Here is a 16,263-nt window from a genome sequence, read left to right as displayed (position 1 = left end):
TAGCTACTAAACAATTAAATGTCTCCTTGCTAATTTAGACACATTCATAATCATTACTTTAACCGGTTCTTTGTGGCAAGCTTTATGTGTGCAGTCATAATGCTTATTATCCTGTAGGCTATAGCCTATTTACGTAATTAAATTAACATAAAGGGGCGATGCATTTACTACTTTAAAAACATGCGGGTCAGGAAGCGGGTCGGGTAAAATATTTTCTTTTTCTTTTCTTGTGGTCCGAGAAGCGGGCAGGTTAGTTGAAAACATTGGTTGGGTGCGGGTTGTTTATACACTGACCCGTGCATCACTGGTGTGTGTGTCTGTGTGTATATTAGGGGTGTAACGGTACGTGAACGGTAACAGTTCGGTACGTACCTCGGGTTTAAAGTCACGGTTCGGTTCATTTTCGGTACAGTAAGGGAAAGAAATGGAAACATTAAACTGCAGGTTGTTTATTACTACTGTTTTTAATAAAATAAATAATAAAATATAATTTATAATAAAATAAAAAAAGAATAAGAAATAAAATACTGCTGCAAAGTTCTCCACTAAATAAAATACTCTCAGTCTCAAACCAATATCATATAATAAAATATAATGAAAAATATAAATAAATAACTATGATTACAGTGCACCATTACCAATCCAAACTTATAGGCCTGCTCATATTTAAAAAATATATATAAATTTTCCAAAGTGTAAAGTGCAGCATCAACAGTTTCAGTTTTTAGACCTGCTCAGATTTCGTTATTGCGTTAGCCCGATTGGAATTAAGAGCAAAGGTCTGTTTAAATGCCAACGGGAGCTGCGTTTGAGTTACAATAGTTTTTTTCCTAGTTGTAGTGATGTTCACTGCACAATCAACATGTTACTTTGTCTTTCACCCCCACATCAGTCTCTTCTAATGACCTGATGACCTGAATCAGGTACGTTTGATTAAGAAGACATGAAAAAAGTGCAGTGTTGGGGGCTCCAGGACCAAGTTTGGGAACTACTCTGCTAGAGTAGGGGTGTCAATTTTGCTCCCTGAGCCTCGCTATACCCTACATAGTTTATCTAAAATCTTTAACTGAACCAGCTACTCCAGTTCTTTGGTATTACTGTAAATATCCAGACAAATGTGCTGGCAAAGTTGGAGCTAAACTCTTCAAGACACTGGCCCTTGAAGCATAAAAGACTTTACTATTGAATCATCAAAGCAGAACTTACCCAGTACAATCACGACCGTTTTCAGCAAGCTCATCATAGTGTCCCGGTTTCGCCGTTGGCCCGAGCTGTGCCGAGACATCCTCATGGTTCGCTGACGAACGTACATAAATATGTGGGCATACAGAACGACCATCACCACGAAGGTAACCAGGTTGAAGATTACCCAGAAGCCCAAGTAGGAGTTGCTGTAGAGGGGAGCCATGTTGGAGCAAGTATCTATGGCACAGATGCAGTTCCAGCCCACGCTAGGAATGGCTCCCATGACGATAGACATGGTCCAGATGATGACGATAACTACAACTACTCGTCGATTGCTCATGCGGGTATGGAGCTGCATGCGAAACACGGTTATGTGGCGCTCAATGGCTATAGCTAACAAGTTTGCAACTGAGGCTGTAAGGCTCGTATCGATGAGGCCTTGACGAAGCAACCACGTGCTGACCGTTAGCCTCCTCGTATTGGGTCCCGTGTTAAACATCAAATAGAAATAGGCAAGTCCTGCAAAGAAGTCAGCGGCTGCAAGGTTAGCCATTAGATAATAGATTGGAAAGTGAAATCGGCGGTTGATGTAGATTGCCACCATCACAAGCAAGTTAGCTAGCATAATAAAAATACATACTGTAATCCCAAGTCCCATCACTAGCTTGCTTACGGCATTCCATTCTGTGGCCAGATACTTTTGACTACGATTGTAAAAAAAGGCTATGGTTTCATTGTAGTAGCATTGTCCGTCATCCATCCTGAAAGGTTATGTTTCTGAAAAAAAAAAAAAAAAAAAAAAAAAAACATTTCAGAGTTTCAATATTGCATGAAGTCTAATGAAAGTCACACATGGCTTAAAGTTTTGCATAATTTATGGATTGTAATTTGATTTTGACAGTATACAAAGTATACACATGCACATGCATGGAGGCCAGTTGATTTAGAGCCATAGACAAAATAACTGAATTATTCTGAAATAAATGCATGCACTTGTTATAGTAAATGTAATAACTGGGTAATAACTAGGTAATACATGTGAATCTACCCCAAAACCTAATCTTTTCCCATTTAGTTACCTTCTATTATCCAATATTTTCTCTGGTAAGCACCCTATGGGTACAGGTAAATGTACAGATTGTAAAATAAAGTGTAACGACAATGTCTCTATTGTGAACAACAAGACAGATTACCATTTAGCTCCAAAGTATGTCCTAGAAACCAGTGAGATGTTTCAAAGTCATAAAATATTGAATTTATAGCATGCAATTTCCATCTGGTTCTGTTTTATTAACATGTTACCTAATAACATTGACCAAGAAAGGCACAATAAACATATAAAAGGACAGCTTTCATAAACACACAAACAGGCACAATGGTTGTCTGTAGAATGGCATTCTGACTCTCAAAACTAACTATTTAACACATACTCGAAGTGCAAGACTGCCTTTTCAGATTCTTCCTTCCCAAACACCCAGCACAGGAAATAGGCCTCATTTGGGATTTGCAAGATAATTTAACCCTTATTATGTGTATGGAAGTATATATATATATATATATATATATATATATATATATATATATATATATATATATATATATATATATATATATATATATATATATATAAGAATCATTTTGATAACGTTATAAAAAAAAAAAAAAAAATTCATAATTTACCAATGCAGATATTTTGAGTAATCTAGTGGTTGTTGTTTTCCCAGAAGTTAAAGAAGATAGTTCACCCAAAAATTTCAATTTGATGTTTATCTGCCTAACTCCAGGGCATGTAGGTGACTTTGTTTCTTCAGTAGAGCACAAACAAAGATTTTTAACACAAACCGTTGCAGTCTGTCAGTCTTATACTGGAGGTGAATGTGAATCAAGGCTAAAACATACAATAAAACTATAAAAAAAAACACATACACAAACAAAACCAAATTAACGCTGCAGCTCGTGAGATAGGTGAGAGATAGGTGGTGGTAATGCACTTATAAGTCTGCAATCTGCCGTAAAGCAAGAAAAAGAAAAAGACGCTTCACAAGCCTGCTGCTGAGAACACGCTCAGGAGAGTTTTAACAGTTCGGACATTGTGTGAATGAGAGGAAAAAAAATATATAAATACTGTTCTGTCTGCAGGGTTTTGTTTGTCTATGTTTTTATTTTATATTTTTTTATTGAATATTTTAGACATGATTCCCATTCACCTCCGTTAAAAGGCTGAAACAGTTAATGTTAAAAATTATATTTTGTATTCCACTGAAAAAAACAAAGTCACCTACATCTCGGATGCCCTGGGGGTAAGCAGATAACCATCAAATATTTTTGGGTGAACTATACTCAGTGGTGGACAGTAACGGAGTAGCTTTACTTCGTTACTGTACTTAAGTACATTTTTCAAGTATCTGTACTTTACTGGAGTAGTTTTATTTTGAGTAACTTTTACTTTTACTTAACTACATTCCAAAGCATAAAATCTTACTTTTTACTTCACTACATTTCATAAAACATATCGTTACTCCCTATAATATATCACGTGCTCCGACACACAGAAGCGGTGTCTGATTCATCATGAACGAACTGAGTCTTTTCAAAATAAACTTTTAAATCGGATCGCGAATCGCACCAAATGATTCGTTTACGAATTAGAATGATCCGATTGCAGCTGTTCTGGAGTCGACCACTCACTGATTCAAATGAACCGTTTAGTGCGAGTCAGTAAGAACCGGGAGATCTCGTGAGCGCGTGTGTGTCTGATGTTGCTAAAAGTAAGTTATTAATGTCGAAATTTAGGATTAATTATTGTAACTGAAAATCATATTTAGGTCAAAATTGTCAGTTGTTTGGGAACTAAACCCGCTGTAAAGAGTGATCTATTTAAGCCCACTGAAATGCTCGAGTGCAGACGATGCAGACACATCAATCAGCGTCTCTGTGTTTTAGGTAAAAAAAAAAAAAAACACATTAAACTAACACAGATTACATAAAATAACTTGTGCATGTTCAAATTCCCCGCTGCCGTAATATTAACAGTTTTATTAAAATGCTACCATGTCCTATGTGACGTCTGTTTTTATATTGTTTATCAACAGTAACGTTATACATATGTATATTCTTTGGATTAACTAGACGAGTAGACAGACTTGAATGTTTATTCATAACCGTACTGAAAATAAGTAAATATTGTTTGCTGATGCTAACTGTCTACCTAACAAGCTTGCTGGTGCTAACTTAAGGTAATTTTTTATGAATAATGTCCAAATATTTTTATTCAACCACCTATATTTTAAATTTAAATTTATATATAGTTTACATCTAGGGACAAAAGAAAGGATGTGATGTTCAGAACATGGTAACTACAGTAATTATCAAAGAGGGGAAGAGATGCACCCCGTTTGGCCAGGGGTGTTTTTACACCACAGACAAGATTTGAGAAGGAAAAAATCATTATGAAAATATAATTATATTTTCCTTAAAATGTTCTTCCTAACTTCAGGCCTTATTATCATGTCATATATTACTGTGATGTTCTGTAAAACAACAAACTTTAAAATACTTTGTTCTTACTGGTGAAAATCAGATGGTCATCTCTGTTTTCTCTCAGGTACATCACAGTGTAAGCTTCACAGTGAATATTACTCTCGTCAATGAAGTCCATATCAACAACAAAAATATATCTTTACTCCATATAGTGGTTATTTTGGAAAAAATCCCTGGGCCCGTATTCATGAAGAATCTTAATGCAAAAAGTAGCTCCTAGTGACAAAATTCTAAGAAAATTCTTAGAAATGTGGGCGTTTACTCTTAAAATTAAAGAAAAAATCCTAATAAAGAAAAAAGTAATTCAGAAAGCATCTTAACCCTTAAAAGAGGTCTTAAGGTCAAACTTGTTAGGAGCACAGACGAGGACTTTTAAGAGGCTTAAGAGTTTCCTTAGCAGAGGAGAAGAAGAAGAAATGTGTTGCAGACAATGGATGACAGTGAGTTAATAAGACGGTATAGATTATATAAAAATTTATAATTTAATATATAAATTAAAGTAATCACTACATTACGATATTAAAATGCAACAATAAAATGCAACAATGCAATAGTGATGATTTGGGTCTGTCACAACCTTCTGTAAGAAGAGTGATCACACAATTACAGCACTTTCAGAACATCTTATTGTGTCGCAGTTCATTTAGTTTCCACTGGACATTCCCACCTTGCAGGCTCAAAAAACTGCATTTATGAATATAGCAGGCTTATAGGTGCACACAGGCAGGGAGAATGAACTGTTAATAGTTTGTGCTATACGCTCCTATGTCTGCTTCTTGTCTCTTGCTGTGACACCCGGCCCAAATTTTCCTTTAAGAATGGCCTTGTGTTCATCCACTAACTGGGCTATCGGTAAAGACTGTTCCTCTGTCCAGTTTGGCTTTCTCGCCATTCTTGGTTTTGATTCAATGTTTGATACATTAAAACCAACATTCGAACCGCCACTTAAATAGGACAGCAATCACTGTAATTAGAAAGAGTGGAACAATTTTTATCATTCTAGGCCAATCAAATACCTTATAGGAAATTACAAGCATGGTAAATAAAAAAAGGATTTATATACACACTTAAGCAGCTCCCTTGACACAGAAATACACACTCGGATAAATAAAGCCTCATCATCTTTTGGACGCCTACGCAGCAGGGTTTTTGAAAATCGTAACCTGAAGGTCAGTACCAAGGTTGCTGTTTACAATGCGGTATGTCTCTCCACTCTTCTTTATGGGGCAGAGTCATGGACCTCATACCGCCAGAACATCATCCACCTAGAGGCCTTCCATATTCGCTGCTTACAAAAAATCCTCAGCTGGTCCTGGAAAGATCGAATCCCCCATACAGTCATCCTCAGCAACACCAACTCAATCTGTATGGAAGCTGCTGTGGCCAGAAAACATCTGCGTTGGATAGGGCACACCATACGCATGCCTGAACATCGCCTGCCCCGCCAAGTCCTTTACAGTCAACTAGTGGGTGCTAAATGTTCCGCTGGAGGGCAAAAGCGTCGTTTTAAGGACTATACCAGGGACCTCCTAAAGCGGGCAAACATCCCCCTCACGAAGCTAGCATCTCTGGCACTTGACCGATCAGCCTGGCAGGCCACCTGTGCCGCTGCGGTCTCTCAAATACACCAAACCAACCAAGACCAACGATCCATGAGGCGAATCAAGAGACACCAACGGGCGGCTGGTACCCCCCTGGTATCTGGTTTCCCCTGCTCCATCTGCGGTCGAGTGTGCGGATCAAGGATCGGACTTTACGCCCATGAGAAGTGGCACCAGCGGCAAGGTTGCTGAACCCCCATCCCTATCCCTGGAGCAAGCGTTATCATCGAACACGATGGACAGCTAAGAGTGTGTGTGTGAGAGAACAGTCAAATAGGAAAAATTATGCATGCAAATTCAAAGTGAGAATTAGAATAGAGCCTATACTTAAAATCACTCTTTTTTTCCTTCTTGGACAACCAACCAATCACAGTCTTCAAAAGATTGTGTCATACATAGCAACGGGGTCAACCCCGCCTCCTCATTAAGTTTTTGTTATTTCCTTACTTAGAGTTGCTCTCAGATCGGTCCCGAAACGCTTTTAAGCTAAGACTCCTACGTAAAAGTTTTTAAGCTAAATTAAGAGTTTTCTGAGAGGATTCTTAGAATCTTTATGAATACGGGCACAGGTATTTTGAGCAGTAGGATTATTTAAAAAAAATATGTGCTATTATAAAACTTAAGTAGCCTATATAAAATTTCAAACATCTATCTTTCAGTACTTTTTTACTTAAGTACATAAAAAATTGAGTACTTTTGTACTTTCACTTGAGTAAAATTGAAAAGGGAGTACTTTTACTTTTACTGGAGTAATATTTTACTATACGTATCTGTACTTTTACTCAAGTACTTGATTTGTGTACTTCGTCCACCACTGACTATACTTTTAAAATGAATTAAATGACTTCAATTTTCAAATATCATCCAGAGTACTATTCAAGTATCAGTAAAGAATCATAACAGTAATTTTTAATTAAAGGAATAAATAAAGAAAACAATAAAATAAATAAATAAATACATTTGAACCATTTTCAGTACAACAGTTTATTTTAGCCATTCATAAAATTTCAGCTCACATTCAGCTATCTCAGGCTCAGCATGCTATCAATTGTTTAGAATTCAAATGCCAAGCGAGTGCGGATGACCTTTCCACAGTTATTGTGTACTTCTAAACCTATCATCACCACACACTGGTCCATAGTGTTGCGATACAGACAGACAGATCCTCTCATTGTGTGTCTATGTGTTTTATCATATTGCCCCAGGCCTCTGATCTCTCCAAACTAAAGCCAATGAACAAGAGCAGTTTGTGCACAAATGTGTGTGAACTTCCTCTCTCAATGCTCAAAGCCACAGTTTCAGCATTATTGTAGCAACCATCCTCATTGGATAAAGACGGTGGAAAGGAAATTCCAGAAAGGCTTTGGCTGAGTGCACTTGATAACATTGTAGCTTGACAGTGTCCACGGCTAAAACCACATCGCACGACCGTTACTCAAGGAAACATCTGGTGATAATAAACACTTATGCTTAGGAAGTACATATAAATTATATTGCACTTAAATTATATTTCATTTATCAATTGATCCTTCAAATGTATCTTTCCTCTAAAGTATTTAATGTCATGCAATAATGCAATTTTTGATGTTTTGTTTTGTTTTTTTTTTGTTACCAATGTTGTTTCAATATACATCCATCACTGAATGACATGCTTTATCATGTTTATTTAGAAAATTGTGCTGAATCAACTTCAACACTTTCTGACTAGTAATTGTATTTATGAGGTTTTTCAATCTGGTTTTAAGTCTGCTTACAGCACTTAGTCCGCCCTTTTGAGAGTGTTAAACTTTATTTACCTCTCCACTGATTCTGGAGACTCTGTGGTTCTTATTCTTTCAGATTTAGTGGCTGCTTTTGATACCATAGACCATTCCTTACTATTATCTAGATTGGAGTCTTGGGTAAGTCTAAAAAAATGGTTCCAATCATAGCTATCTGACAGAAAGTTTTTAGTGAAGTTGGGTAATTTTTCCTCTTCCCCTGCTCCTCTGTCCTGTGGCCTTCCACAAGGCTCTATTTTAGCTCCCTCTCTATTTTCTCTTTACATGCTACCTCTGTGCTTTTCATTTCTACGCAGATGACACTCAAATCTATATACCAATCAAGAAAAACAACTCTACTGCGGTTACTTCTCTTCTCCAATGTTTAAAGGAGGTTAAATTATGGCTAGTCCAAAATTTCCTCTTCCTAAATGAGGACAAGAACGATGTAATTGTTTTCGGTCCAAATGTGAACTATAAGAGTATAAGCCCTGAGCTAGAACGTTTATCTTTTTTTAGATCCTCACGGGCGCAGAACCTAGGTATTATTGTTGACCAGCATTCAAAATTTGATAGATATATTTCTTCGGTTATTGGGTCCAGTTTCTATCAGCTTTGTTTACTGTCTAAAATTATATTAAATCTCAAATTGCGCGACTTCAGCTTGTCCAAAATGCTGCAGCCATACTTCTTTTAAAGTGTTGTAAACATGAAGACATTTCAATTTCAATTTCAATTCTTAGATCCCTACACTGGTTGCCAATCTGTCAGAGAACAGATTTTAAGATGCTCTTCTCTTTGTATATAAATCCCTACATAACAAAGCTCCTGTTTATCTATCTGAACTTCTTCTTCTTTATACTCCATCTAGAAGCCTATGATTCTGTGACCAGGCTTTGTTGGTGGTCCCTCGCGTTAGGCTAAACCGTAGAGGGAAGTGTGCATTTGCAGTGGCAGGACCACAACTCGGAAATACCCAGCCTTTAGAGATTAGAATGGCCCCTTCCTTTTCTATTTTTAAGTCCTTGCTAAAAACCTATTTGTTTTCCTTAGTGTATTGACTACTGTGATGTTAATTTTTTAAATGGGTGGTTTTAAATTTTTCTCCGGTCTGTTTTCTGTGTATGTTTAAAATACTTGTTCTTCTGTAAAGCACTTTGGTCAGCCTGGTATCTGTTGTAAATGTGCTATACAAATAAAACTGTAATTTAAATAGTGATTTATGACGATCCTGGAAGCATATCTAAATAATGAAATAGTTTGAGTGTTCATGCCAACATCTTTCCAGAAAATCAACCAGACTCACCAGATCTGAACCAGATCATAAGCAACAATATAAAATGCTATTAATATGCAATATCAATTCTGTGCAGGAAAACTTTCTGAAAATGAGGTTAAGGAATGAGCAACAGTACCAGCCTCAATCCATTTCGGTATTGGTCCCCTGCCTGTCTAAGAAAACAATACTGTCATTGTTCTGCACCCATCCTGTCAAAAAAGCAATGAAACTGGATGGATACAAAGAATAAATTGTTAACATTGGTGTATAGGCAATATTCCAATTTGATTCAGAGCAGAATGATGCTAATTTATGTAAATAGCCAGGCATCTGCAAGCTGTTAATAATCCAGGAAGAATGAAGAACCCTGGTAAAGTAGTGGTGAATTCATGTTCACAAACTTTGAGGGTCATTCGGCATTAAATATACAGTTAAAAATAATAATAATAATAATAATAATAATAATAACGTCCCATAGGCTACATTGACTGAAATTCAGATAGAATTACGTCAATTTCCATTACACATTTAAAAGAAACCATAATTCTACATCAACTACAAAATATTACCCTGTTAGACATTGCTGAGTTTCTAGAGGAAGTTATGTCTGAACATTACAACCTTGCTTGCTCTTTGATGCTAAATCCTGTTCGAAAACAAGTGTCACAGGACCTGTTTTGGCATGTCCTCCTGCCATGGACTTGGACCTCAGGTTCAACTTGGACCTGGTTGCAGATGTGCTAATGGTATCATATTTCAGAGCACACTTAAAGGGCATTCTCTGACAGCATTAGCCTATGAAGCCTATGAAAACAGAGACCCTTTCTCTAAAGTGACTCGTGTAAAAGTTACAATAATTGATTTCAAATGTATTTAAGTATCACAATGATTACACACAGCCTCAGGCAGAGACTACAAAATTACAGATGGACTGCATAAATGACACAAAAGCAGTATGGACCTGCTTTGTTGAATGTGTTTACTGATCTATCACCACCACCGACAACCAGCTTTGGTTCTTTGGAAGCATCTTCAGTCCCAAAACACAAGTTGGCTACAGTTAGGCCACAGACCCCCCCCCCCCCCCCCAAAAAAAAAAATATATATTTATAAACTAAACTAGACTAGATTAAACTAAACTAAAGTAAGTTATTTTCTCTAAACCACAAATGTGCCAATGGACTGCTGAGAAATGGTTTTGAAGTTTGCTGAGAACTCTGGGCAGTGTGACTGTCTGGTTTTCCATTACTGGCTTGAGGAGACAGTTCGGCACTTGATGTTAGGTGGCCTTGAATCTAACTCTAGAATACATGAAAGGGAAAATGGGAAAATATTACCTGTCTTGCACTAACTGGCTTAACGTACTTAAACCTGGAGCCAACCAACTTGCTAAATGGTAATTTAGTATGTAGTACCCTTACAACAGTTGTTCAGAAGTCAGCAAAAATGGAAATGGAAAATGAACCACTATAAGGTCTAGTTTGAAGCATAGACAACTGCAACTGGAGAGCTGTTCTTCAGCATAAAACCCCCGATATACTTCAGGCGAAACGGACGGACAAACTGGTGTGGCAGCATTTCAAATCAGTCCAAAACAAAGTTCATTTGGAGTTCATTTTGGGAGTTTGAAGGTTTCTAGAAAAGTTCATTCTGGCTTGTAAACACCTTCAGACTACCATTGGTTTGTGGCGATTATGTAATAGGTAGGTGTCCCTCCTGTTCAGTCTGTTGAGGTCAGACCAATTAAAAACATGGACACACTGGAGAGGTGTTCACAGATGTTCGCTAAAAGTATACTGCTGTTTAAATTTACCGTCAGCATATCGGTTTCTTAAAAAAAACATATCTTGGAGTATCTCCCATGTGCCAAGCAGAGGCGTCCAACCTTGCTCCTGGACAACCAACGTCCTGCAGAGTTTAGCCTTAACCCTAATTAAACTCATCTGAACCAGCTAATCAAGGTCTTCCAAAGAAAGTGTGTTGGAGCAGGATGGGGCTAAACTCTGCATGAAGGTGGTCCTCAGAGAACAGGACTGGACACCTCTGGACTATAGCAATAACAAAGTAAAATCTCTTGGTGGCAGCACTCCACAACACAAGTTGGTTAGTCTGATGGCACGCTATGCCACAAAGATGAAGCCCAGCAGGGCTCCAATCCAAAGAAGGCCCTTTTGAAACCACATAAATAGAGCGTATTTGGCATGCCAAAAAACTGTATTCTCTGGGTCTGTAGAGACAGTTCCACATAGGCAAGGAAGAGCTGTGGATGTCCTACACAAATGTTTCTTCTTAACTCTTTATTGTTACATCCTTGTTTGCTTTTCACATCCTTTTGTGGAGACCCATCATACTGGCAAGTCTGACAAAATCAGAACCACTATTGTCTGGTCTTCAACATATGTTTTATACAAAAAGGAAAAAGCTCCATTATTCCATTTCTGCTGCTACTTCTAAAACCCACATTGACAGCAATAACAGGGACTACGTAAGGCTGCTATTTATTGACTATAGCTCAGCTTTTAATACTATAGTCCCCTTAAAGATAGCTTCTAAACTCATAGACCTCGGCCTGAATTCTTCACTCTGCAACTGGATTCTTGATTTCCTCACCGGCAGACCTCAAGTGGTGAAACTATGCCAGTACACCTCCAGCTCCATCACCTTGAATGTAGGAGCCCCACAGGGCTGTGTCCTGAGTCCCCTGCTATACTCTGTCTACACACATGACTGTGTGTCTTCCCACAGCTCCACATCTATTATCAAATTTGCAGATGATACTGGGGTTCTGGGCCTCATTCACAACAATGAGCATATGCAACTATATATGATAACATAATTTTTTGGAACACAGAGAAACTAAACACATCATGAATTGACCTACACTGCCTTAATGATCACACGTCTATGGAAATGTCTTTGGCAAGCCTTGAACTGTGTGTGGTACCACACAACTCAAGCATATAGTCCTGCAGTTCTCAAGAAAAAGTCAAGAAGATGAAATCTACATTTGGCTCTTCATGGTTCAATCATTTTAAGTTTTGGACATGGAAATTGTTTTACGCCAGTCTGGTGAATCAAACCCCTCCTAGAATATGTTTAGCAGTGCATGGTGGCACTATCTTCCTGAACATGTCACGGTAGAAAAGTGTTTGCACCTGGTGCTCTCATATTCCTTGGAAGTTTCTTACAAAACAATCATCAGACCTAATGAATCCCACAAGATGGCTGCTCAAGTCATTATGAAACCCAGTGTTTAAAAGTTGGCAATCTCAGTTGGATGAAGCAAACAGGATAAAAGATGATTTAACAGGTTTTTTCCATTACTCTGGGGTCTAGGCTTCCTACTCATTTCTCCAGATTATCCTTCACTGTACACGGTCTTTAGATACATACAAGTGGTTTCCAAATGGCAGCCCTCCGATATAAATTGGGTCACAGGGGTTCAGTTTTAAGGCTATATGTTTGCGATATTCAGAGCCAATCCTGTTAAATATCCATCTGTCTCTATTAAAGCAATAATTCATCCAGAAATATTCATATATCCAGCCAAATCCGAAACCAACATGACTTTCTATCTTACTTAAAAAGGACATGAAAAAAAAAATTGATTGACAAGACTACTTTTAAAAATCTAAATGAATGTGAGATGGATGTTTATATTTTTAGTAAATGATAACCCTGTAATGGATTTTGGGGCTTTCAGGCCAAAAAAGCAGCATAAAGTATCATAAAAGTTGTCCATATTGCTTACATATCGTATAATATATTGTGGTTGTATGAAGCCATATAATGGTTTGCATGAGAAATGTACCAAATATGCATTAGGGGAGAGTGGGGACGGTTGCAGTGAGGGACAGTGGTAACATACTGGAGCTTATTTCTTCAATCAGGAATAAGTGATTATATTTAAACTGCACATGCTCAATTAGTCCTCATCGTTCTTGGAAGAAATCAGCCACATGTGACCATCCTTCTACAAATAAATAAATAATATTGAACTCCTAATAGGGATGTTACATATATTAAGTTATAAGTTAAAGGGGGGGTGAAATGCTATTTCATGCATACTGAGATTTTTTACACTGTTAAAGAGTTGGATTCCCATGCTAAACATGGACAAAGTTTCAAAAATTAAGTTGTACATTTGAAGGAGTTTTTTTGTTCCCAAAATACTCCTTCCGCTTTGTCACAAGTTTCGGAAAGTTTTTTTCGAGTATGGCTCTGTGTGACGTTAGATGGAGCGGAATTTCCTTATATGGGTCCTGAGGCACTTCTGCCGGAAGAGCGCGCGCTCCTGTATAGCAGAGCAGAGACATTCACTGATCAGAGCGAGAGCGTCGCGAAAAGTCACAAAAGAAGTGTTTTTGGTTGCCAGGGCAAGACAACCCTGCACACATTACAAAAAAAAAAACAGCATTAAGGGACCAGTAGATGGAGTTTATTTTTACAGAGCATCAACGGAGTTGTGCAAGTGTTTTTGTTTGTTCCCTGCATTTCGAAGATGCTTGTTCACAAGGCCCAGTTTGACGACGGATTTGCGTATCGTTTATTTCTTAAGGATGATGCAATCCCAAGGAAAAAGGGTCACGATCGTGTGTTGGAACCGCAGGCGGTGAGTAAAACTGCTTAAAATATCTCTGCCTCCTTGTTAGTGCGTCCCCTCCCATGCCAGAGACCCGGGTTTGAGCCCCGCTCGGAGCGAGTCGTTGCTGCTGCTGCTTTCGTTCAGTTTCAGCCTCTGGATCTGATTCTGGATCAAAAATAAACGGCTGAATCTGACTGTTAGCCATGGTTTGTTTTGGAATGATGGGTTTTCCCTCATTCGTAATGTCACATCTTCCGAACGCAAAAGCCTATTCGCGCTCGTGATTCTTTAGCTCCGCCCACACGTCACGCCTCCAGTCGGAAAAATCGGTACAGACTATCCCTTACCAAAACACTGATGTGAAAGCTTGCCATAACACTATAAAATTGCAATTTTTATGGTTTAATAAAGAACCCCTTTCAATAGTCAGGTCTCTCTTTTTCTTTTTCTTTATTTATTTTTTTAAAGTAAATAGGTTTTTATAAGTCTAATGTTGACTAAATTCCTCCTCTCTCACCCTCACACACACACACACACACACACATACATCACTTGAATGCACATACACTCTCTAATTTGGATTTAAAAAGTAAGACTGATTAAAAACCTGGTTAACTTCTAGTTAGTCAAACTTTACGCTGCAGTCCTGGCATAGACTGGTTTGGTTGAGTTTTATTATGTTGATAAAAAGTAATACAAGACATTTTATCGCTGACACCTACTGCTAAATCAACTTAGTGATTCACCTCAGCAGCTGCATTTGTTATTGTACTCCAGTTACTTTTAGCTCACATGACGTGGTTCTTTTATCTGATTCACCCTTCGATTTCCAAATTGTTTACTCGGTTTTCATTCTTAATGATATTACAAGTGGGACTAAACTAAACTCTCTTGATACCCCACACCCCAAACAACAGCAAGCGATGAGAGATTTCCTGTGTTATTCACTGTTCTACCAAACACCCAACTTCAGACCTGACTTGAAAGTAATGTTATTAGGCTGTCTATGAAGTTAAATTAGTTATTCATAACTGAGCACATTTCAACATGGCAGTAACAATTAGGACAATATTTTTTAATATGAAGAGGCTTTGAGTGGGCTAACCAAATAGTTCATGTATATACACACGCTAGGAACAAGAGGCCGGACATACATCACTATGAAAACGGATGTGATCTCTTAAGATGAAATTGATGTGTTATTTTAAAGTGATGGCAGATGAGTATTCAATGACATCAATGTAAGAAAACTTGAGGAAGAAGCCAAACGGTGATTTCATGCACTCGTCTGAACTATTAAACCCACGTTTCCCTCTTTTCCATGAAGCCTGTTGTGCTCACAGTTGTGTCACAGTTGTGTATGGGTGTGTTCAGAAATGCATGTTGCACACTTTAAACCCATATGTTTTAACTTAACATCTTATATAGACTTTATGCCATGTGTGACATAATGTACACATTTTAATAAAAAAAAAAAAAAAAAAAAAAAAAAAACCTAAACCCCTTGACACCAGTCAAAACCAGGTCATATTTCCAAAATAAGGTTGAACAAACCTTTACGCACACACACACACACACATAAACATACAGTAAATATATAAAGAGAGAGTTGTTGATACCTACAGTAGCCATAATTTACATAAAAAATATAAACATGCCCTCTTCCCTCATTATTCTCTAACACAATATGGATTTTTTTTATTACTATAATATAAATTTATATAAAAATAAATATTTTTATTACATTGACTTAATACGTCATGTATTTCACCACTGCAAATTTATGCTGATTAAAAAAATGCATAACAGTATTTCCTTATTTGTTTTTGTTTTTGTTTGTTTGTTAGAAAATGTTTAACATTTCTGAAATTAATTTAATAATGTAACCCCCCCCCCAAAAAAAAATTATATATATATATATATATATATATATATATATATATATATATATATATATATATATATATATATATATATATATATATATAATATGTTCTGTTTATGTATGTATATATATGTACGTATGTATGTATTTTTTTTTTCATTTTGGGTTGTATGCAGTACAAATTGGATTTAAAATGTAAAAAAAAAGAGAAATAAATAAATAAAATAAAATAAAAAAGACACAAAAAACATTGCATTTCTTATGTATGTATGTATTTATTTATTTATTCTTGAAAATTGTTAAAAATGCTGTATTGCAGTAAAAAGAATCACTATTGAAAATGTATTTATTTATTTATGAAATAACATCAGAACATGTTAAACACATTGTAATGAAAGAATGTGCTTTCATTTTTTAAATTTTCACGA

General features: G+C 36.9%; 1 protein-coding gene across 1 annotated transcript in view; it reads right to left on the bottom strand.

The window, feature by feature from the left end:
- Positions 1–16,263, bottom strand: part of lpar1 (lysophosphatidic acid receptor 1) — a 30,538-nt gene that overhangs the window by 12,422 nt on the left and 1,853 nt on the right. The window contains exon 2 of the mRNA XM_026273229.1: positions 1,207–1,962. Coding sequence (XP_026129014.1) covers positions 1,207–1,945 — 739 coding nt within the window. The 5' untranslated portion in view covers positions 1,946–1,962. The remainder of the gene's footprint in view (positions 1–1,206; positions 1,963–16,263) is intronic.

This window comes from Carassius auratus, chromosome 10, assembly GCF_003368295.1.
Source record: "Carassius auratus strain Wakin chromosome 10, ASM336829v1, whole genome shotgun sequence".
NCBI classification, from domain to species: domain Eukaryota; kingdom Metazoa; phylum Chordata; class Actinopteri; order Cypriniformes; family Cyprinidae; genus Carassius; species Carassius auratus.
This window is presented reverse-complemented; position numbering and strand designations above follow the sequence as displayed.